Here is a 23,094-nt window from a genome sequence, read left to right as displayed (position 1 = left end):
CATCTGATATCAAACCAAGCGGCAATGAACCGGTGACAATATCAAGTTGAAGGAGCAAAAACATGACTTTATACGGTGTGCTTTGATAGTCAGTTCCAATTACAGTTTACCTACTGCAAAACAAACAAACATGACAACACAAAAAACAATTTGAGAGAACCGATTCCAAGGGTCGGCTGAGAGAGCAAGATTCGTGATATGTATTGAAAGAGCAGGCTTGGTTTGTGATATATGATACAAAAATGCTTGGGCTTTAGTTTCATAATTCAAGAAAGTTATGTTTGATGACTTCACATGTACATGTATAAAGATTCAGGTCTTACAATAATGTTAAAGTAGGAGTATGAAGAACAAAACTCTGTTTTAGGAATGCCAATTTCCATCTCAGCAACACACACATAGCATCTTTGTGGTTTTTGCCACAGGCCTATGAGCAATAATGCCAAACTGAAAAATAATACCAGGTAATTATCCAAAATGCTATTAATTAGTGCCTTAGACATACAAGATTAGGAATACGTCATTTCACATTTTCGCCCTACAGAAGTATTGACACAGTACGTTCATATGCAAATCAATGCATAGACATTATTCTGATCAAACTTTGAAAGACCCAACAGGCCAAGGCTACAGTACACGGCACAAAACATTTTCTACAGTGTTTTTCAAAAGTATATTGTACACTATATCTGCACTTCTGTAGTGAATAAGGTCTGTAGTCAACAAGGAAGACATGTCATTCAGTATTTCAAATTTAGCTGCCAAAATTGCTAAGATTTCAGATGACCCTCAATGATTGCATTTCAGTTTATTCTAGCTCTCTTGAATAAGAGAAGATGCTAAATAGTGTCTATATCAATGGCAATAGGAGTGAGTTCATCATGTAAGAGCTGTTCCTGGCATTGTGCACATTTAGGTGTATTTTGAATTCTTGCCTTCTGAATTGTCTTTATGACATACATGTAGTAGTCTTGAAAGAGTGGACAAAAAGTGAATAAAATGTGCTGCAGTGGGTATGACATTTGACAGAGCTCTGTAAGATCAGAATTGACTTATACCACTAACCATTAATTTTTATGTACCAGTGATATCTGTATGCATTTCTATTGCAGTATGAAAAGACAATCTTATAAATTGATGCTGGCAAGTTTCTTTGTGAAGAAAGCCTCATAGTGCGAAGGAGAGAACAATATATTGAATGTAAAAGAAAGCATAAACTTCTGTGAAAATATGTGAGCAGTCACAATCAGTGGGAAATGAATGGCGATATCAATTCAGTGACAATTGACATGCAATATACAGCCATTTTAGTCTGGTCTAATGTAGGAATGTAAGAATAAGCCTAGGAACCGGAAATCTTGGTCAAAGTAAACATTAGGAACATGTATGTCTATATCATGATGAAACAAAACTATCTAGACCATGACTTTCTGTTTCCATAAAGTAAGTACAGTTTCTGCTTATATTACTATTGGAATGTGGTTTAAAATGACTTCATTGTTGACAATGGATTAATTACTTTCTGTTGCTCACTGTCACACCACTGATTGAAAGCAGCAAGGGTTTTAAAAAGTGTAACAAGTCTGGAGAATAAATGTCCTGGATTAAGCAGTAACCCAGAACAGTAATGGTTGTCATGGCAAAAAGTACTCATTAAACAGTAATCCTTCGCATTCTGCATCTAGAATCAACAAGGGCAAATTTTCACATTTCTACACAGTATATATTGAATAGCTATACAGTTCTTGCGTATACACTGCACCCACATGTCTAATATACAATAAATAACTGGTCTAAAAAGACTTTCAATAAATTATGTGTACCTAAAAACAAAAGCAGGTAAACAATATATGCTGTGCACAAAATGTAACTAATGTCAACTAAGAATGTCAAACATACTCATGAGGGACTAGGAATAAGGAATGTACCAAAATTACCTACAATCATGATATGACAAGACAATACATTCTTCAAACTTTTTATAAAACTTCTCATAGAATTACAATATGTAGTACGTCAGATCATTAATCACATCAAAATAAGAAAAGAAATACCACATATGAATGCTGATTTCTTCGTAAAATCTGGCAAAAACTTATTTCAGTTCAAAAGGCAGTCTGCTCCTTCAATTGTGTATGCATTTGTTCATTTACATGGACTATACAATCATGTACCAAAGTTACAAAAGTTACACATTATTGTAAGATATAAAATTACAAATTGCCAAATTTCACTGTAACTATTATCATATGTTGTACAGTAAATCATTCCATTATTTTTTTTTCTTTTTTCTATAAAGCAATTGTAATCACATATCATTTTTGTTTTTCCTGTAAAAATAGATCATTCATAGAAAAATCATTGCCTGTTAGCCTAAACTTGCTAACATACCCTCAACATGTGAATTATGTAGACATTGATACAGGCATACCTACCTCAGAGCTATTTTTCAAAACATAAATCACGTCAGAAATACTGAAATGAAGTATTCATGTCTAACTTGGTAATTTACACACCACTCTGTTTAATTTGACACACAATAAAACAATTGAGCATACATAACATTTTTCATCTTTTCCCTCACTGCACAAATATTAGCACACAAAATGTTTGATAAAAGCAAAACACATGACACAGTGGTATGTAATATAATGCACTTAAATACTATACATACAAAGAAAAAGTAGTAAGAAAACATCTTGGGCTCCATGAAATATAGCAAAACATGCAATTTCGCTGTGCTGTATTCCTGCACAATCTACACGATAATATCACAGTCATAATTATTTGAAAGTACACTCAGTACAAGCCTCATGAAATGTTTCTAAAAGCCTTTGGTTGCGCGTAGATGTTCTTTATACACCTAAACTGCATTGCATCAATGTCCAATGAAAACATAAAGGTGTATTAAATATCCCAAATAATCAATTTCAACAACACAATAACACAGGAATTCTCATACGCATGATTTTTCAAAACATGTCTTTGAAAAACAGAAATACAGTGTACTGTACCACAGGCACAATCTCACTGGAACGATAAGTTTGGAAACATCAGGCTGATGAAACTAAAGCCTCCTTGTTTTCATACGATGTAAATTCTGTTTTCTTTTTATTGTACAATATAAATTCAGCCCTCTTTAAAATTTTCAGATTGTTACTACAAGATAAAGTCAGTCCTGTTGTTATCATAAGACACAAATTCAGACCTCTTCTTCAGTGTAAGATATGAATTCAGCCCTCTTGTTATCATATGATCTATAAAACTTTACTGTGGTTAAGAAAACCACTACTGCTAACATCATTGCCCTCTTTTTGAACACTTCCCACAATAATGGCACATTTACAAAATTTGAATATTTACACATCCATAGATGAAAGTTGCACATTTTAGAACTTGATGAATATTGTGGGTTTTTGGTTTTTGGTTTTTGGTTGTTGTTTTTGTTGTGTGTGTGTGTGTGTTTTTTTTTTTTTTGGTGGGGGGTAACTAGAATGGAAAAGCAAAACACAAATCATATTGACATTTGGTAAAAAAAAAAAAAATGCAAGAATTGGACTTTTATTTAAAGCAGCCATTCGATCATACTTAGAAACCACCAAATGAAACTACCCATGGAATTTGAGGAATTTGAAAGGTGTAATGATGGAAAATCCTGTCCCGTAAAAACTACTCCAAAATTATGCTGTGAAACCAGAGGGAATTGTAAATGTAGCCCTGCAGATATTTCAATCTCAATCATCTGTTCTACTAGTTCCCCTCCTTCAATTTCTCTGGTATCTGATAACAATCAAAGTAAAGAGAATGCCAGGGAAGAGTAAAATTCACAGCACATGAGGATGTCCATGGTGGTACCATTTTGCTCGTTCACCCTTACATGATTATCCATGCACACCTACACACTAATGCAGTTTGTTTTATTCAGAAAAACAAATTCAACAACATAACAATAATAGCTTTAATCAATTGACTTTTTACTCTTGGTTGAATGGTCAATAACAATATTCATACTTAGTCCAATGATAAGAGACTATAACTTTCAATCTGATCATAAAATCAGAAACTACAGACAGCAAGCAGGCCTGATACAGCCATGGCACTTTAATCATATTTTCATATTGCTTTGAGAATGCAGCATGTCATATCATGATGCCTTCAGTTCTGTTCATGGGAGAGAATAATTTCTCCAAGATCTGCTAAGATCTATTCACTGGCAAATCATTCCTTTGAGAAGCAATATGAGATCTATCCCTTATGACATTGTTCTGTCTCAATAGGATACATTAGACAGGGCTCGACACTAGCCTTTTTCTCTGATGGGCCATTCAGGCCACTAAATCCTTAAAACTTAAAATCTTGGTGGTCCCAAAAAGTACTGTAAAACACAATATTTTCACGGCATGAAATTTTAGCAAATTGGAGCCGATGGCCTTTTTCGCGGCATGAAATTTTTGCAAGTTGCCTCTAACATTCAATGTGTATAGTGTAGACAAGAACTTTCACATGTATTTCAATATCGCGAATCTTGGCTCTTGCGAAATTCATGAAATTAAAATGCACACGAATATTCCTCGTTTTAAAGTAATGTATTGGCCCCGAATAAAAGGAAACGTAGCAATCCACTTTGAATCCTCACTGCCTGATCGGGCCACCAAAAAATAACCTTTTTGGCAATTTGGTGGTCTGACATCAAATTTTAGTGGCCTTGGGCCACTGCTGATGTCGAGCCCTACATGACAGCTTCTTGCTGTACTTGTTCAAGGACCCACATTAAAGCTCTCCAACCCATCCAGCTGTTCCTGTAGGGATGTGATGGTTGCCTGTGTCTCTGTCAACCAGGCCGACTGCTCCTCGATCCCTTGCTGCAGCGAGGCAACGATGGCGGCGTAGTCCCGCTGCGTCAACAGCGCCCTCGCCTGCTGGATACGGACCTGGAGATCTGGCAGCTGGCTGGTGTCCACCTGTTGAATACTGGCGAGGATTTGCATCAAATTGGACACTCTGGTCTGGGTGTCCGTCACGGTGGAGGAAGAGACTCTGTTTGACTCTGAGAAGAAAATTGGAGGAAAAACAGGGAGTGAGTGATAATCTCACTTTTAAATCTATTCTGGTGAAGCTAGCACCACCTACATTCACATATTCACATACATTCATTCAAAATCATATCTGAAGTTGAACCTGGATTCACAAGATTCAAACAGCTAGGTACATACAGTGTTTTAACTTCACCCTATATAAATCAACATTAAAGGGAAGATAAACCCCAAGAGCAATGTGGATTGAGTGAAAGCAGCAACATTAGTAGAACACATCAGTGAAAGTTTGAAGAAAATCGGACAATCGTTGCAAAAGTTATGATTTTTTAAAGTTTTGGTGTTGGAACCGCTGGATGAGGAGACTACTAAAGGTTATGACGTATGAGTGGACAACAATACCAAGAAAATATAAAGAAAATTCTACAAAAATCCATTTTTCATGAAAATTACAAATTCCATCAACTTCATATTGACATATGTTAAGGGTAGCAATTATTCCCCCTGCTTTCTGAAAGAGGTTGGTCCATTGCTCTTTCATGATTCTAGAAAAGTGAATTTTTGTTGAATTTCCTTTATATTTTCTTTGTATTGTTGTCCACTCATACGTCATATCCTCTAGTAGTCTCCTCATCCAGCGGTTCCAACACCAAAACTTTAAAAATTCATAACTTTTGCATCGATTGTCCGATTTTCCTCAAACTTTCACTGATGTGTTCTATTAATGTTGCTGCTTTCACTCAATCCACATTGCTCTTGGGGTTTATCTTCCCTTTAACATTGAACAGCCTCCCACTAGGAACCTGTTTATACATCTGAGTAAAAATGATATATTATGACGGCAGAAACTTTCACTTCTCGTTGGGGTAATTTGAGTTAAATTCAAAAGCTTTTAATTTCAAAGATGAGAGTATTTCTGCATTTGTGTCGGTCTCCGAAAAAGAAATCAGTATGTTCTTATTTTGGTGTTAATTTGCCAAAACATGAAATTAGGGCAAATTTCCCCTTTACAAAACATTCCATATTTACAGTAGTAGTCTTTTGCTCAACAAGAGGACACTAGGACATCAGTTTGTCACGGTGGCTCTTGTCACGTGTCACTCACAACTGATTATTTATTTAGGACTTTCAAAAGCATCTTTATTTGGTGATGATTTTATAGTTACTATGTAGTGTGCACACTGGGCGATGATTTAAATACAGTATCTTGCATGATTCCTTGATTGTAGAAACTAAAGCAAGAGAGCAATGTAATTGTCTTCTTTTGTCTATTAAGTCCTAAAAATAGACCAAAGTCTCTGGTGTGATTTGATCTGGTTTTAAATGTTTTGCCAACTTTCTTCCATGTTTTCCTCTGGAGGGTTTGCTGTATAAATCCATAACATTACTACCATGGTGAAAATATGTCTCTTATAAAGTTAAATGCATGATTCCACCTACTGGTAGTCACACATCTACTGAATTACCCATTCATACTCTCTTTCTCTCTCCTAACTCTCCCTGGATCACACATCACGATTGCCTACCTGTTGCCATAGAGACAGCAGCCTCTAGGGCATCAATATCCGATTGGAAGGCATCACAGGCTGCCAGGGAAGGCACGATCATTTGATCATTGAGGGCGTCGACAGAGGCAGTGATTTGGTCTGCTTCTGTCAGACCATTGGCTGCCTCCATGGACAGCTCCTCAGCTCTATCATTGATTGGCTGAACTGCCTAGATGGTTATAAATAGCAATGACATCATTGAAGGGGTTATATTTTTTGTATACTCACAATATCGGGTTAATGTGAGACTCATAATGCATGGAAACACAATGGAGAGAATTGTTTGACTGCTAAGGTTTGCATACACACAGGAAAAAAGGAGTTCTCATTTGAGTATTCAATTGAGTAATTAACATGTATGTTACATGTGAACATAAATGTGACTGCTTTTCTAAAGGTGACCTAATATCAATCACATTTCCAACAAATTCTACTCCCTTCCACTTCATAAATCGGTAAAGAATAGACATTCTGTTGTCTAACATTGAGCACTTGCAACAACTTGATACTCCAAACATTCACAACAAAAAAAAGAACACAAAACCCCATCTGAAACAACAAAGATATATTCATTGATTATTGTCCTACTGTAGACTGAGTCAGCTAGCAATTTTACTATTTCCATGGTGCTGCCGTTACAAAGACATTTGGACAATTTCCATCAACCTTCATCATACCAAGACAAATCTCCTCAACTTTCTATTCTCCTCTTCATGTTACACTCGGACAGGACATAAACCACATATTGACTGAATATCTATGCTTCTTCCTATACCCCAGTGCCAAGGTCTTGAATAACAAGCTGTTACTTGCACCTAATGAGATGGTGACAAAGACAGAATATAATTGAAAGAACAAAGTTTGCATGCTGCCATACCTGTCTCTCACTGTCAGCTATGCTATAGGCTTGACTGGCCACACTCAATCCTTCTTGGGCGGCAGCAGCAATTGGTGTGAGCTGCGCCCTCAGCTGTCCAGATTGTGCCAGGTCATCGTTAGCCTCCTGTCTGATGGCGTCTGCTCCATCCAGGGCGCTGAGAGCAGCCCTCTGAGAAGCTGGGAGAGAAGAAACACTTAATGCATAATCTTATTGCAGAACCTCCTAAGTTTATCAGCTGCCATTTTTCTGACGATATCATGTCTTTTACCTTCGCTGCACATTTGTCACACATCAAGATACACTGTATGTTATTTCCTGATTATCATTATCTGTACATCTACAATACACAACCAGGATTCCACAACACATATAAAATTCTCTTATAAAGTGGGAGTACGTGTACACGTATGTACAACATACCGTAACCACAACACTTTTTTTTTAATGCATATAGTGTAGACAAGAACTTTTGTGTGCATTTTACCTTTGAGAATCTTGGCTCTCGCAAAATTCATGAAATTAAAATGCATGCTATCATTTCTTGTTTTACAGTAACTTCATATAAAAAAGTAAAACATTCAGAATAATGCACTGCCCCCTAACACTTCTATTAAAACAAAGGATATGGGCAAGATTCTTTCTAACATCTTTTTTTTTTTCTTCTTCTCATAGACACACACAAACAAAAAATAATTCAATGGAAGTCAGTTATCAAAAACCAGCTTTCATATCAGATCCAGCTGGTGTACTCTGTTTTGACCAAAGACATAATTTGGCCTGTTCAAGATTACTGCGAGCAGAGTTGGTTATCTTATGAAAATATCCTCTGTCCAACATATACAATGCACATCCGTTATAACAAACACAGTTATAACAAAATTCTTGCTACACCAAAGTAAAATTCCAGGTCCCGAAATTATCATCTGTATCTCATTGCATACTTCACTCTTCAGCTTAAGCAGAATCTCAATGTTAATGAAAGCAAACTTTCTGTCCCAAGGACTTTGTTATAACATGAGTCACCTGTAATATAATCACTATGCATCATAGCTCCCTGTAAGGGGAGCTTTGAAAATATATTTGTTGAAAGATGATCTTACCATCAACTTGATTATCAAAGTCTGTGGCAATGGCCAGCATCTCCTCCGCAGCATCGAAGGCATCTTGTGAGAGAAGAAGTGCATTGGCTGCTCCCTCATTGGCCGCTGCTGACCGGTCTCTACGGTCATTAACTTCTTGAATGGTAGCGTCCACCTCTTGGCGAGTCTGCGCTGTCTGACTGACCGCACCACTGACTGTATTGACAATGCTCTGAGCGCTGGATATCCGGTTTTCAGCCTGAAGTTTGTGAAGGTTTGTATACAACGGAAACACTTCCACTATAATGATTTTGTATTGACTGAAGAGTGCTCTCTAACCATGTCATGGGTGGATCTCTACTGAAATTTGCCACTCTTTATTCCATAACCTCAAATCTAGGGTTTGCTAAAAAATCTTGTAATCTGGTAATTATACTACCATATTAACAACTACATATTTAACATGATTTTTCAGTCTATTTTCTTCAAAGAATGAAATAAAGATATAAAACAGAATTGATATTGTTCACCAATCATAGCATATATATGGCAGAAAATGAACTCTTACTCAAAATATATCTTCGACAGTGAAAGAGTTTTACTCTGCCATATAACTTTCCATAAAACAACCAGGGAATTGGGCAAGAAGAAGTCTTTATTTCTGGTGTCCAACAAACTTGGTGATGAACACAGTGACAATCGGGAGGACAGTCATGAAAACAAAACTTAAAATTTGCCTCTTTATAGAGCACAGTTTAATCATGCTTACCGAGGCTTGAACATTTCCTGCCTCAGTAGTCTTTTCCGCAGCCTGTTGTATGATGTCATCAATCCTACTCTCATCCACTGCGGATTGTGTAGCTTCAACGTCAGCTAGCTTTCTCCTGGCAGCAGAGTCTACTTCTCTAGCCCTGCTGGCCAGGTCAGTGACCTCTTGAACAGTGACCTGACCCAGTTGCTCCACACTGGTCGCCCGGACAACCTCAGCGGCGGTCCTAGAGGTTGTATTGTCATGAACAACCTGTGCACTCTGTGCAGTCTGAAAACAAACAAAAGCAGTAAACCAGATAAATCTTTGGGAACTTGACAAACTTCCTACACGTAGATTGCATGTGTCAAATAGCAGAAAGAAATGCATTTGTTTGTTTGTTTATTTTATTTTATTTAATCACTGGATAAAATGGCCAAAATTGACAGAATTGTTTCATGTGATAATGCATGCAGTGTTGTCTACTTAAACTTCTCTAGTACGCATCAGTTCTACCTAAATCTTTTAAAAGCACAAGGCTGGACTGACACTATAACTGTTGTTAATATTCTGTGGGATAGGAGCTATAAGCACACACAGCATACTGGACATCATTGGTCTATCTGTATAAGCTTGTATTGGACTTCTTTCAAACTTTGTGGATCTATGGGTGGCTTTATCATGGATTAGTGTTCCTCCAGCCTAGTAGATAGCTTTTATATTTGGGACACACAAAAGATCCCTCCAGCTATTCTCAAAAGGTCATGTCCACATGCAACATGTGTGACTGTGCCTTCCATTCTCCTTAATATGCTTCATGTTGTCCAACATACAGAACATCAGTGTGAGGTGAAATATCTGGGAATGCCACGATACATGAATCAAATGGTACATTTTCAGAGCTGGGTTAAGAGAGTAAAGCAGGTACTGTAGCACAAACACACAAACACACACACACACACTCAAAAATACAGAATGGAAGGCTAACATAAAATATCAAAATCACACAGAATCCCCAGTTGACAAGCAACAGTTCACATACATGGTAATGAAGTCATAGTACCAAAGACAAAGCAACAACAACAACAACAACAACAAAATAGTTAAACAAACAACAACAACAAGCATCCCCTCTCCCTCAAACAAAACACACTGAAGGAACTGATAAAACATACTGGGTGATGCTTGTCATTCTGAAGGTTTGTTAATCTGAAAATAAAATAAGGTTTGATATTCCAAAGGTTTGTTATTCCAAAACACACAAAGTTCCTGAACCTAAATGTTCATTAATCCGAAAATAAAATAGGGCTTGTTAATCAAAACATTTGTGGTGTTATTTCAAAGGTTCATTCATCTGAAAATGAAATAAGGTTCATTATTCTTTAAGGTTAGTTAATCTGAAAATGAAATAATTCATTATTCCAAAGGTTAGTTAATTAAAAAAAGAATTAATGTTCCTTATTCCACAGGTTTACTATAATTCAACAAAATGAAATAAGGTTCGTTTATGCGAACCTTTGGAAAAACAAACCTTTGGACTAATATACTGTAACCAATGTAGTTGTATCAATGAAGTTAACCCAGCATCTTTAAATTACCTGAAGAGCCTCACTAGCTGAATCCATCGTGTCCTGAGTGATGTTCCTGATCTCTGATACCTGTTGCTCCAGCGAGGAAACATCACTGGCTGTTTGACCTCTGACCTCCTCAATATGTCCAGCCTGTTCTGCCAGGCTGTCCCTCAGGTCTTCCAGAATGCTCTGTGCAACTTGGAAAGAACCTGGAGTTGAGAGGGAGATCAAGTATGGTACAGTGTAAACTCTACTTACACAGTAGGCCTATCTGACTTATGCCACCACAAAACAAACTGATAAATCAGAAATGTATGAAAGTTCAATTTTGACCTCGGCTGGACACTTTTTTGGGTGATCCTAACTCTTGAATTATACTTTAGGTCATGCTGTGATCTTAGCACGAACAAATAAATCCATAAAGATACTCTATAAATTGTATGCAGATGGTGGTATGCTTGACCTTTTAGCTATGCACACGGCACAAGTACTGTCACCATTTATCATTGCATCATTTGAAAGAAATGAATACAGGTCTAGACTTAATACAATTATTCCTAATTCAATTCGTCAGTTTGTTGGTAAACCAGCTGCTACCTTGTACACTCAGCAACTTTGTCTGTGGATACATTACAGCAGACGATAGATTAATGACACCACAAAACTCAGTCCAGGATTACATTATGGTCACAAGGTCTCACCACTTGTAAGTACTCCATAAGCCTCTGTCAGCTCCTGGTTCACCAGTTCAACAGTTTCCATGGCAACACGTGCATTCTCCTCAGCTCTGGTAGCATTCTCCTGCGCTGTAGTGATCATTTCCCGAACGCCATCAAGTGTTTCCAGAAGAGATTCCACAACCATGTTAAGAGCAACGATGGTGCTCTGCAAATTGGCACCATCTTGGACAGCTGCACTTGTCTGTGAAGCACAAAAAATACTTGAAGTTACACACTATTTAAGGCTGGTACCAAGAAAAAGAATGGTAAGATGTCTCAAGTTTGACAGTGTAGCACTGTACACAATACAGATGACTAATACTAGTCTTCACATTTCACACGAGATACACTGTCTCCTCAGAGGACTTGAATGCTCCAAATGCGGAACACTCTAGCCTAGCACAGTACTGACACAGTACAGTATGATTCGGTTTGCTTTGAATGCTTGGAACACAGCCTTAAGAGTCTGCTTGTGCATAAGAGATATTCATACTCACCGCATCTAAAAGTTGTGTGAGTTCTGAGTTGGTTTCCTGAAGACGCTCATAAAATGGCGATGGAATGGAGGAGTTGTCCCTGTCTTCCAAGAATCTCACAAAAGCTGACAGGTTTGCAACAGAGATCTGAAGCTCCAAGTGGGCAGTCTCGATACCATCGTAGCAAACATCACATTCTACACAGAATCAGAAATGGATGATAGTCAACCCAATTTGCAGTCACAGGCAGTATAAGATATTACAGGCATAGTACAATATATATATATATATATATATATATATATACAGTATTCATCGCATAATCGGGACATGTTGGGAGTAGCAAACACGGCCCCTTTAAGTGGGGTGCCCCATTTCGCGATGAGCACTCACCGTACACTAACGGCATACGACATGTACATGTAGTGCACACACACACACACACACACACATGCATACTGACGTACTGTACATGTACATGAATAAACAACCATGCTACCCCTCGGCGCGACCCTCAAGCTCTCCCTGCATTCTCGCAATGATGTAGAGTAATCGCAACCGAGTTCTTCTTCTGTCACCTCTCTTCGAACACAAAATATGTGGATTAAAAGCTAGCACTTTCTTAAACATTCGTAGAATTCTTGGACACGTAGGGCCTTCCGTATAAATACATATCCACAACCATGGGAAATGATTACCCAGAACTAATGTGGGAATGTCAATGAAAAGTCTTTCAATCATTCAATCATCACGGCTTGATTGTTTACTTGCCGCGATCACTGCACTGTACATGTGTTGTCAATATGTAGCGATCTAGCTCGCCATATATACACATGTACAGAAAAGCGAAGGCGGGCAGCGAGCTGAAATGAACGTGTACTGGATGGACGGAGGTCAAAACACACCAGTCCGAAGCTTGCTTTGTAAGTTCGATGTAAACGACAACTGATAGGGAATCTTTGAAATATTGTTGTGGTATTTTGGTAGATTTTTTGTGTAAAATATCAACAAAGTCAAAGATCGCTTGAAGAAAAAATGTCCCGTTTATCAGAGGTCCCCACCCGATTATCCAGTGAAAATAACGTGCATTGGAAATGTTTCTGGGAAGCGTATGTCATTTAAGCGAGGTTCCTGATTATCAGATGCCCGATTATGCAATTTACTGTATATATATATATATATATATATATATATATATATATATATATACACTTGTACATCTGGCTGTTTTGAGTTTAATCATGAACATTGATGGTATATTTCTTTCTTATTTAACTCCAGAGAGACAGTCTATGTATGGTTTGACTAAAAAACAAAGACAATAACAATTTACAAAAAACATCACAAAATAAACAAGAAGAAAAATGTCTGAATTAAATGGCTCTACACGACTCTAAAGGCACAGGACTATGACTCACCAAATTAACTCTTTACCTGATTCACACGCATGTATCCCTTTCTTGTTCCTACTTTACCATTGGTCTTTAATAACAGTGTATCACTTTGTGCCTAAAACTTCGACATATTGCTATAGACAAACTGCATGATTTATATTCACATACACATATATACCCATATAACATGGTCATATTTACTAAGGATGGTCTCTTCCAACTCCCAGAGTTCTGCCACAATTACCCCAGCACTGCCAGGAGACTAGTTCTGCAGGCCTATGATATTGACTAAAGCTGGACCCTTAACACAAACTTATGGTAGACGAGCCACAATTTTCGATATTCCTGTAAAAAATACATCCTTGTTTCCCTTGGGGTAATAATAACTGAGCCTGACACTGGAATATGCACACACCCTGTTTTATAGCAACAAGACAAAGAGGCTATCAGTGGATAGCTTTCATAGTGGAATACAAGCCAATACATTACTTACTGAGGCAGCCAAGGTCATAGTTGTAGTAGTTGTAGGCACAGCCATCACACAGCCTGCCACCAAAGTTGCCCACACAAGGACACTGGCCACTGTTGTTATCACACTGAGTTGCACCTCCTGTTCCAGTTGTATTACAGTTGCACGCTTTGGGGCAAAGTTCAAAAGAAAACATTCATGAAGAGTTGGCAAAGCCGGCTACAACAGAGTAAGACAGGATCGTACATTTTAAAAGTCAAAATGGTGACCTTGCCCAAAATGGGTTTGTACACTCAGACTATCACACATTTAGACTGTTATCTAAATAAGATGTGAGCTCAGAGCTGAGAGGTGAACTCACATAAACAAATTAGGATGAACATTTGGGTAACCTGTCTCAGACAGAGCACAGTGTACTGTAAAACCAGAAATTTTCGTGTGCATGAAACTCTTTCGTGAGGAGCCAAGATTCGCAAAAGTAAAAAGCGTGCAAAAGTTCAATAAACACCTGTATCACTTGTGCATGTAGTATACTCATAACTTTTCAATGGTCAGCAATTCACAATTATAGTTTCATGCCACGAGAAAAGTAATTGGCTCCAATTTGCAAAAGTATCATGCCATGAATGTCACTTGATCTACAATATTCTCCTTTATTTGGCTGTTCAAGGCATGGTATACTTCAAAAAATGGATCAGGCTGTAAGTGATCTGAATATTTTAATATTTGAAGGGTTTCCGGGTTTCCCGAAGGGTCAAGGACCCACTGGTACTGCAAGAGGCAGGTGCATAAGGGCGTAGACTGTCGACCAGCTCCGAGGCAGTAAGGGAGCATAGACTGTCGACCGGACTTCATTCCTGGATGCTGAGGAGACACCGCTAAGACGTCCGTCGGGAGAGCGACCACGCGAACGGCAATCGCGAAGAGTTGCTACGACAGACCACGCGACAGTCCATCCCAGCACCATCGTAACGGGGCCCCGTCGTCGACCGACATCGTCATCGACTGACATTGTCACCGTCGTACGTCATCGTCATACGTCGTCTTCATAAGCCATCGTCAAACAACTTACATCCGTGACAGCGAGTTGCATAATCGAGGTGAAATAAGTCCAATTTAAGTTAAACATAATAAAGTCCTAAGAGCCAGAAAGCCACTGAATAGAAAGAATTTTATGTTCGTTTTTTCCTTTTTATAATTTGCTGTAAAACCAATAGTCAGTTATAGACAATTAAAATATTTGAGTTAACTGAATGCACATTGTTTCCTCCGTTTCATCTTGTATGAGTTACAGCCTGCCAACAGTTCTCAGAGGTTATGAACATTTCTTTGTTCCGTTTATTTCCATATAAAAGGATGGAAATCGGGCAAATTCTGTGACAATTGGGGGCTCGTCCGCTGGAGAGAACTTGGCAGGGTTTATTCATACAAGAATTTGAGACGTGATTTGTGTAACCTCATGCTGTGTGTATAAGATATCACAATGGAGTTAGAGAAGTACGTACAATTAGGTAAAGATTGTGGACTGCAAGGTGCAGAACTAGTGGAGTTTGCCCGCACAGAAAGAGACAAGTATCTCGAAGAAAAGAGACGAGATGAAAAGTTAGAAAGAGATGAAAGACAGGTACAAAGGGAAGAAATAACCAAGCAAAAGAGGATTGAGTTAGAAATAGCTCAATACAAGAGTGTCAATGTGAAGGCAACAAATAGTGTAAGGAGTAGCTTACCAAGCTTGCCGGCGTTTCGCGCTGACTCTGACGATTTGGACGCTTATCTGTTGCGCTTTGAGAGATATGCAAAACAAAGTCAGTGGCCAGAGGAATGCTGGGCTCCTGCATTGGGGAACCTTTTGACCGGGCGCGCTTTGGAGGTTTATTCTCTTTTACCGGCAAATGAAGCTGATGACTATGAAAGTCTGAAAGATACACTCTTGCGGCAGTTTGCGCTAACTGAAGAAGGCTTTCGCAAACGTTTTCGAGAGGCGCGGCAAAAAATGGGCGAATCATTTGGGCAATTTGCAACACGCATAACCGGATATGCTACTAGATGGGTAGAGATGTCGGGTACAAGTAAGTCCTATGAAGGGCTACTAGAGCTAACGGTGCGTGAACAGCTGCTCGAATGTTGTGATCGTGGATTATCTGTTTTCATTCGTGAGAGAAACCCACGATCGGTGAAGGAGATGGCAGATATTGCAGATCGGTATCGGGACGCACACGGGCATGGCGGCTCCGGTAAACGCGCACGCGACGATAATAAGTCTCGTAACCAGGGCAACGAAGCAAGCCAAGCAAAGAAAGGGGGCGCTACGTCACGTGACAACCAGGGTTGCTTTGTCTGTGGTAAGCAAGGACATTTTGCTTCTAAGTGTCCAGACCGTAAAACTGACCAGTCGAAAGTTACTAACAAGCAGTATGTGCCAAAGTCATAACAGACGGGGGCAACATGTGTGGTAGGAGTATGCCCTACTCATGATGCTCACGAGAGAGGGAATGTTAGTGGCACACCTTCTGTCAAACTGATGTGTGGTCACGAGTTACCCCTTCTTAGCGGTGGGTGTAACGTAGGCACAGACATGCCGACATGTGAAGGTATGGTGAATGGTAAAAGAGTTAAGGTGCTGAGAGACACTGGTTGCAACACCGTAGTGGTGAAACGTCAACTGATAGAGGAATCACAGCTGACTGGTGAGATTCAAACTTGTGTGCTCATAGATGGTACTGTGAGAAAAGTGCCATTAGCAAAAGTTGAAATCGACTCACCATACTTTGTTGGAACAACACATGCTTTATGTATGACGAATCCTATCTACGATCTAATCATCGGTAATGTTAGTGGTGCTAGGCAGCCTGGTGACGAGGACATCGGATGGAGCGGAGAGGATGCTAGGGAGAAGCCGTCAGCTGAGGAGATGACGACCTCCGGATCAGAGGCAGAGTCCGCGGAAGCAGAGTCTTCGAAAGGGACAACGCAGAACGGCATCACAACGACCTCCGACAGTCGTGATCGTCCCCACACTGACGAGAGGGTGAAGCAGTCACCGACACCCCTACCTACAACCAACGAAAGTGCAGCAGTAGAGACAAGAGGCATGAGGAAATCGAAGGAACGGCCTTGGAAGAGACTAGGATCAGCAGACCAGCCGACGATCACTGCAACCAGGGAGGAGATGATCAGAGAGCAGGCACGAGATGCTACACTGGAGAAACTTCGAAAGTTGGCGGAGAAAGGTGAGGCTAAGGCTGTAGGGAAAGGAAGTGAGGTCAGATATTTTTGTCGCGACAATCTTCTCTCCCGTGAATACAGGTCTCCCTACGTCGAGAGAGGAAAGACATTCACGCAGCTAGTGGTGCCCCAGCCGTATCGCAGTGAAGTACTCCGACTAGCTCACGACTCCCCTCTAGCAGGTCACCTGCAGACGAAGAAGACGGCTGACCGCATTCTCGCCCACTTCTATTGGCCAGGGATTCACGCCGATGTCAAGCGTTACTGTGCATCATGCGATTCATGTCAACGCACTACGCCAAAGGGTAAGATAGGGAAAGTACCCCTGACCATCCCCCCGTTGATTGATACATGTTTCCGTAGAGTGGCGGTCGATTTGATCGGACCACTTGAACCGATCACTGAGAGAGGGAATCGATATATCTTGACGATAATCGATCTTGCAACTAGATACCCAGAGGCGGTAGCGTTACCACGAATCGAAGCAGAACGAGTAGCAGAGGCGTTAGTTGAAGTGTTCTCGAGGTTAGGCATTCCTAATGAGATACTCTCTGATAACGGCACTCAATTTGTTTCAGGTGTGATGAAAGAAGCAGCTCAACTCCTGGGAGTGAAACAATTTCACACGACACCATACCACCCGATGGCGAACGGCGCCTGCGAGAGATTCAACGGCACGTTGAAACAGATGCTGAGGAGAATGTGCCAGGAGCGACCTCGTGATTGGGACCGCTTCCTGCCAGCTCTTCTCTTCGCATATCGAGAGGTGCCTCACGAAAGCCTTGGCTTTTCTTCTTTCGAACTCATGTACGGCAGAGTGGTGAGAGGACCCATGACTGTACTAAAAGAGCTGTGGACTAAGGAGATCCCTGAGGAGGAAACGAAGACTACGTACCAGTACGTCATCGACCTCCAAAACCGACTCGAACAGACGTGTGAACTCGCCAAAGAGGAGCTGTCCAAAGCATCAAGGAAGTACAAGAAACACTTCGACGTGAAGACGAAGGAGAGACGCTTCGAGTGCGGTGACAAAGTGCTACTCCTGTTACCGACGACGAGGAATAAGCTGCAAATGCAATGGCGAGGTCCATTCGAAGTCGTGCAGCGAATCGCCAGAGACGATTACCGACTGCTAGTGAACGGCAAGGAAAGGACCTACCACGCCAATCTTATGAAACGGTACATTGGGAGAGAAGAAGAGAAAGTCAACGATGCCGAAAGCGAAAACCAGGGACAACTGGAGGCGAACTACGTCAGCGTCGTGGACGACCAAGTAGATGATGATGGATCGGTGCCCCTCTCATTTCCCTCCATCGAAGCGTCGGAAAGCGTGCATGACGTGAAGTGCAGTGACGAGCTAGACGAGGAGAAGATGAAGGAGGTAAAATCCCTCTTGCTGGAGTTCTCGGATGTCATGACCGATGTCCCAGGACGGACCGACATCGTCGAGCACGCCATCGAACTGAAAACGAACGAGCCGATACGTTCTCGCCCATACCCAGTCCCCCGGTCACTGAAGGAGACCATCAGAGAGGAGGTCAACACCATGTTGAGGATGGGAGTGATCGAAAGGTCGACATCGCCATACGCATCCCCCGTGGTCCTTGTAAAGAAAAAGGACGGGAAGAATCGCTTCTGCGTCGACTATAGGAAGTTGAACGCCAAGACAGTTGTCGACAACGAACCAATCCCAAACATCGAAGAACCGATGGCAGAGATAGGAAATGCAAAGTTCTTCACCAAGATCGATTTGGCCAAAGGCTATTGGCAGATACCCGTGGTCGAAGAAGACCGGAAGAAGACCGCGTTTGTCACGCCAGACGGCCAGTACGAGTTCAAGGTACTACCATTCGGGTTAGTAAATGCCCCAGCAGTGTTCACTCGAATGATGAGAGCTCTGCTGGAAGGCCTGCCCCATGTCGTCCATTACATCGACGACATTCTGATCTACAGTTCCTCATGGCAGGAGCACCTGAATGACATCCGACAAGTCTGCCTCCGACTACGACAGGCTCACCTTACAGCGAGACCGACAAAGTGTCATGTCGCGTGTAAGTCCGTGGAGTTCTTGGGACACATCGTAGGACAAGGAAAGATGAAACCTACCCCAGAACAGATCCAGAAGGTGATGGCAACAACGCGACCGACCACCAAGAAGGAGGTGAGAGCATTCTTAGGGCTCGTGGGATATTATCGGAAGTTTATTCCAAACATGTCCACGATCGCCGCTCCCCTCACAGACGCGACGAAGAAGAATGAGCCTGACAAGATAAGATGGGACGAATCCCATGAGCAAGCATTCTGTACACTACGAGACAGACTAGTCGACTTCCCAATTCTAAGACTACCCGATGACGACAAGGAGTTCGTTCTACGGACCGATGCATCCGATGTGGGACTCGGCGCTGTGCTGATGCAGGAAAGCGAGGGGAAATACTTCCCCATCAGCTACGCTTCTCGAAAACTGCTGAAACGCGAGCGCGTGTACCCAATCGTAGAGCGCGAGTGTCTAGCTCTTGCGTGGGCGGTCAGAAAGTTCTCGTACTTTTTGTATGGCCGAGCATTCCAGCTGCAAACTGACCACTACCCGCTTGCTCATCTAACACACGCGCGAATGCAAAATCCAAGAGTCATGCGCTGGGCGCTTGCACTGCAGGCATATCAGTATCGTGTACAGGTAATCAAAGGCTCAGAGAATGTTGGGGCTGATTACCTCAGCAGATGCCCTACTGAGTAGAAATAGAGGTGTAAACAGCCCATGTTATCTCTATTATATGTGGGTTAATCAGAATGTAATTTTGCAATGAATTCATCGTTATATACATTGTATGCTAGGAGGTATATTGGAAAGCTACAGTATTACACACATTATGTATGCTGAGTATGAGGTAAGATATGCAGTTGACGCATACATCTCTGAAATTATTTGACTGCTCTGCATCAGACACCCCGGTATAAAACCGTGCATAAGAAGGTTTTGCACAGTACAATTTATTTTGTAGCAACAGCTAATGCACACAATATACGATTAGCACAGGTATCATAATGTTCTCCAATATTATACTGGCCAACAAGAAGAGTCTGTTGAAATTGTGCCGAAAGTGTCAATTTTGTATTGTGCGGTGCAAAAAAGGTAATTTTATTATTGAACTGTGGCTGGTATAATAATGCAACAGAGTGTTAAAAGAGATATGATGAAGTTTATATGTTATCTAATTGATTGAGTAAATCAGATTGTATAGTATACCATGGAGTTTGTTGGTTCGATAGAATACACATATAAACTGTCTCCATGGACAGCAGCCGATATTTGGAACAGTAGTCTGTCATGTATCACGACAAGTGAAGTTATGAAGCAGTGAATTGTTATTAGGAGTATAATGCTTTTGATTTAGAAGAGTAATGGTGAGAAAGTACTTACCTGCTACAGACATTGGATTTTTATTAGACAGATGAGGCTATTGTTTCAGAGCGACTGTCATCTTAAATGGGGGGTTATTTGTCACGAGTGGAGTGACAGACGCTCTCCTCCACTGAGGTCAATTTGCATAGAATTTGTAAATAAGCACTTAAGCATGTAAATTGATGCAAACTGTTTAGCATTTCAATAGAAGAAATTCCAGACCGCTCTCGGTAGAGCCACGGTAGTGCTATGTATGGCAAGGAGCGGCAGTATGACATCAGGCCTTGAAGAGGACATCACGCTGTGGTGCTGTCTCCGGGACACCATTGTATGAGAATGGCCACTCGGTAACGGTGACAGGGGCCGCCACCCCAGTCAGTACTAACTAGAGATACCCACAGATAGTGGTAAGTGCATTAATTCTGAAATGTTTATGTATTCAATTGGTATAATTCGTTTGTGTAACGGATATCCGAATTGAGAGTGAATTGTGATAAAGGTTTCAGTTAATATGTGATGTAGATACAATGGTTACTGTTAAACGCTCAAGTTAATATGTGATATAGAATATAGAATGGTTATTTATGGTTGCATGAGCTGAGATACATTTGTATATTTATAATGAGGTAATTGGAACGTTGATTAGGATAATATGAATGTGCTCAAGTGCTCTGGCTGTAAGTGATCTGAATATTTTAATATTTGAAGGGTTTCCGGGTTTCCCGAAGGGTCAAGGACCCACTGGTACTGCAAGAGGCAGGTGCATAAGGGCGTAGACTGTCGACCAGCTCCGAGGCAGTAAGGGAGCATAGACTGTCGACCGGACTTCATTCCTGGATGCTGAGGAGACACCGCTAAGACGTCCGTCGGGAGAGCGACCACGCGAACGGCAATCGCGAAGAGTTGCTACGACAGACCACGCGACAGTCCATCCCAGCACCATCGTAACGGGGCCCCGTCGTCGACCGACATCGTCATCGACTGACATTGTCACCGTCGTACGTCATCGTCATACGTCGTCTTCATAAGCCATCGTCAAACAACTTACATCCGTGACAGCGAGTTGCATAATCGAGGTGAAATAAGTCCAATTTAAGTTAAACATAATAAAGTCCTAAGAGCCAGAAAGCCACTGAATAGAAAGAATTTTATGTTCGTTTTTTCCTTTTTATAATTTGCTGTAAAACCAATAGTCAGTTATAGACAATTAAAATATTTGAGTTAACTGAATGCACATTGTTTCCTCCGTTTCATCTTGTATGAGTTACAGCCTGCCAACAGTTCTCAGAGGTTATGAACATTTCTTTGTTCCGTTTATTTCCATATAAAAGGATGGAAATCGGGCAAATTCTGTGACAATTGGGGGCTCGTCCGCTGGAGAGAACTTGGCAGGGTTTATTCATACAAGAATTTGAGACGTGATTTGTGTAACCTCATGCTGTGTGTATAAGATATCACAATGGAGTTAGAGAAGTACGTACAATTAGGTAAAGATTGTGGACTGCAAGGTGCAGAACTAGTGGAGTTTGCCCGCACAGAAAGAGACAAGTATCTCGAAGAAAAGAGACGAGATGAAAAGTTAGAAAGAGATGAAAGACAGGTACAAAGGGAAGAAATAACCAAGCAAAAGAGGATTGAGTTAGAAATAGCTCAATACAAGAGTGTCAATGTGAAGGCAACAAATAGTGTAAGGAGTAGCTTACCAAGCTTGCCGGCGTTTCGCGCTGACTCTGACGATTTGGACGCTTATCTGTTGCGCTTTGAGAGATATGCAAAACAAAGTCAGTGGCCAGAGGAATGCTGGGCTCCTGCATTGGGGAACCTTTTGACCGGGCGCGCTTTGGAGGTTTATTCTCTTTTACCGGCAAATGAAGCTGATGACTATGAAAGTCTGAAAGATACACTCTTGCGGCAGTTTGCGCTAACTGAAGAAGGCTTTCGCAAACGTTTTCGAGAGGCGCGGCAAAAAATGGGCGAATCATTTGGGCAATTTGCAACACGCATAACCGGATATGCTACTAGATGGGTAGAGATGTCGGGTACAAGTAAGTCCTATGAAGGGCTACTAGAGCTAACGGTGCGTGAACAGCTGCTCGAATGTTGTGATCGTGGATTATCTGTTTTCATTCGTGAGAGAAACCCACGATCGGTGAAGGAGATGGCAGATATTGCAGATCGGTATCGGGACGCACACGGGCATGGCGGCTCCGGTAAACGCGCACGCGACGATAATAAGTCTCGTAACCAGGGCAACGAAGCAAGCCAAGCAAAGAAAGGGGGCGCTACGTCACGTGACAACCAGGGTTGCTTTGTCTGTGGTAAGCAAGGACATTTTGCTTCTAAGTGTCCAGACCGTAAAACTGACCAGTCGAAAGTTACTAACAAGCAGTATGTGCCAAAGTCATAACAGACGGGGGCAACATGTGTGGTAGGAGTATGCCCTACTCATGATGCTCACGAGAGAGGGAATGTTAGTGGCACACCTTCTGTCAAACTGATGTGTGGTCACGAGTTACCCCTTCTTAGCGGTGGGTGTAACGTAGGCACAGA

General features: G+C 41.1%; 4 protein-coding genes across 4 annotated transcripts in view; 3 read left to right on the top strand and 1 right to left on the bottom strand.

The window, feature by feature from the left end:
• Window positions 1–4,757: 4,757 nt before the first annotated feature.
• The window catches only part of LOC140240665 (uncharacterized), a 42,015-nt gene continuing 23,678 nt past the window's right edge, over window positions 4,758–23,094 (bottom strand). Inside the window, exons 17-25 of the mRNA XM_072320419.1 lie at window positions 13,941–14,084; window positions 12,075–12,250; window positions 11,560–11,779; window positions 10,886–11,067; window positions 9,309–9,578; window positions 8,561–8,798; window positions 7,458–7,636; window positions 6,550–6,749; window positions 4,758–5,037 (exon numbers count right to left, since the gene is read on the bottom strand). Coding sequence (XP_072176520.1) covers window positions 4,758–5,037; window positions 6,550–6,749; window positions 7,458–7,636; window positions 8,561–8,798; window positions 9,309–9,578; window positions 10,886–11,067; window positions 11,560–11,779; window positions 12,075–12,250; window positions 13,941–14,084 — 1,889 coding nt within the window. The remainder of the gene's footprint in view (window positions 5,038–6,549; window positions 6,750–7,457; window positions 7,637–8,560; window positions 8,799–9,308; window positions 9,579–10,885; window positions 11,068–11,559; window positions 11,780–12,074; window positions 12,251–13,940; window positions 14,085–23,094) is intronic.
• LOC140241080 (uncharacterized) lies at window positions 15,400–16,347 on the top strand. The gene has a single exon (XM_072320847.1). The coding sequence runs from the start codon at window positions 15,400–15,402 to the stop codon at window positions 16,345–16,347; it is 948 nt and encodes a 315-aa protein (XP_072176948.1).
• On the top strand, window positions 16,492–19,878 carry LOC140241079 (uncharacterized). The gene has a single exon (XM_072320846.1). The coding sequence runs from the start codon at window positions 16,492–16,494 to the stop codon at window positions 19,876–19,878; it is 3,387 nt and encodes a 1,128-aa protein (XP_072176947.1).
• On the top strand, window positions 22,004–22,951 carry LOC140241078 (uncharacterized). Its single transcript, XM_072320845.1, has one exon. It carries the CDS (start codon window positions 22,004–22,006, stop codon window positions 22,949–22,951), a length of 948 nt encoding a protein of 315 aa, XP_072176946.1.

This window comes from Diadema setosum, chromosome 17 (assembly GCF_964275005.1).
Source record: "Diadema setosum chromosome 17, eeDiaSeto1, whole genome shotgun sequence".
NCBI lineage: Eukaryota > Metazoa > Echinodermata > Echinoidea > Diadematoida > Diadematidae > Diadema > Diadema setosum.
Note: the sequence above shows the minus strand (reverse complement) of the source record. Positions and strands in the feature narration are given on the sequence as shown.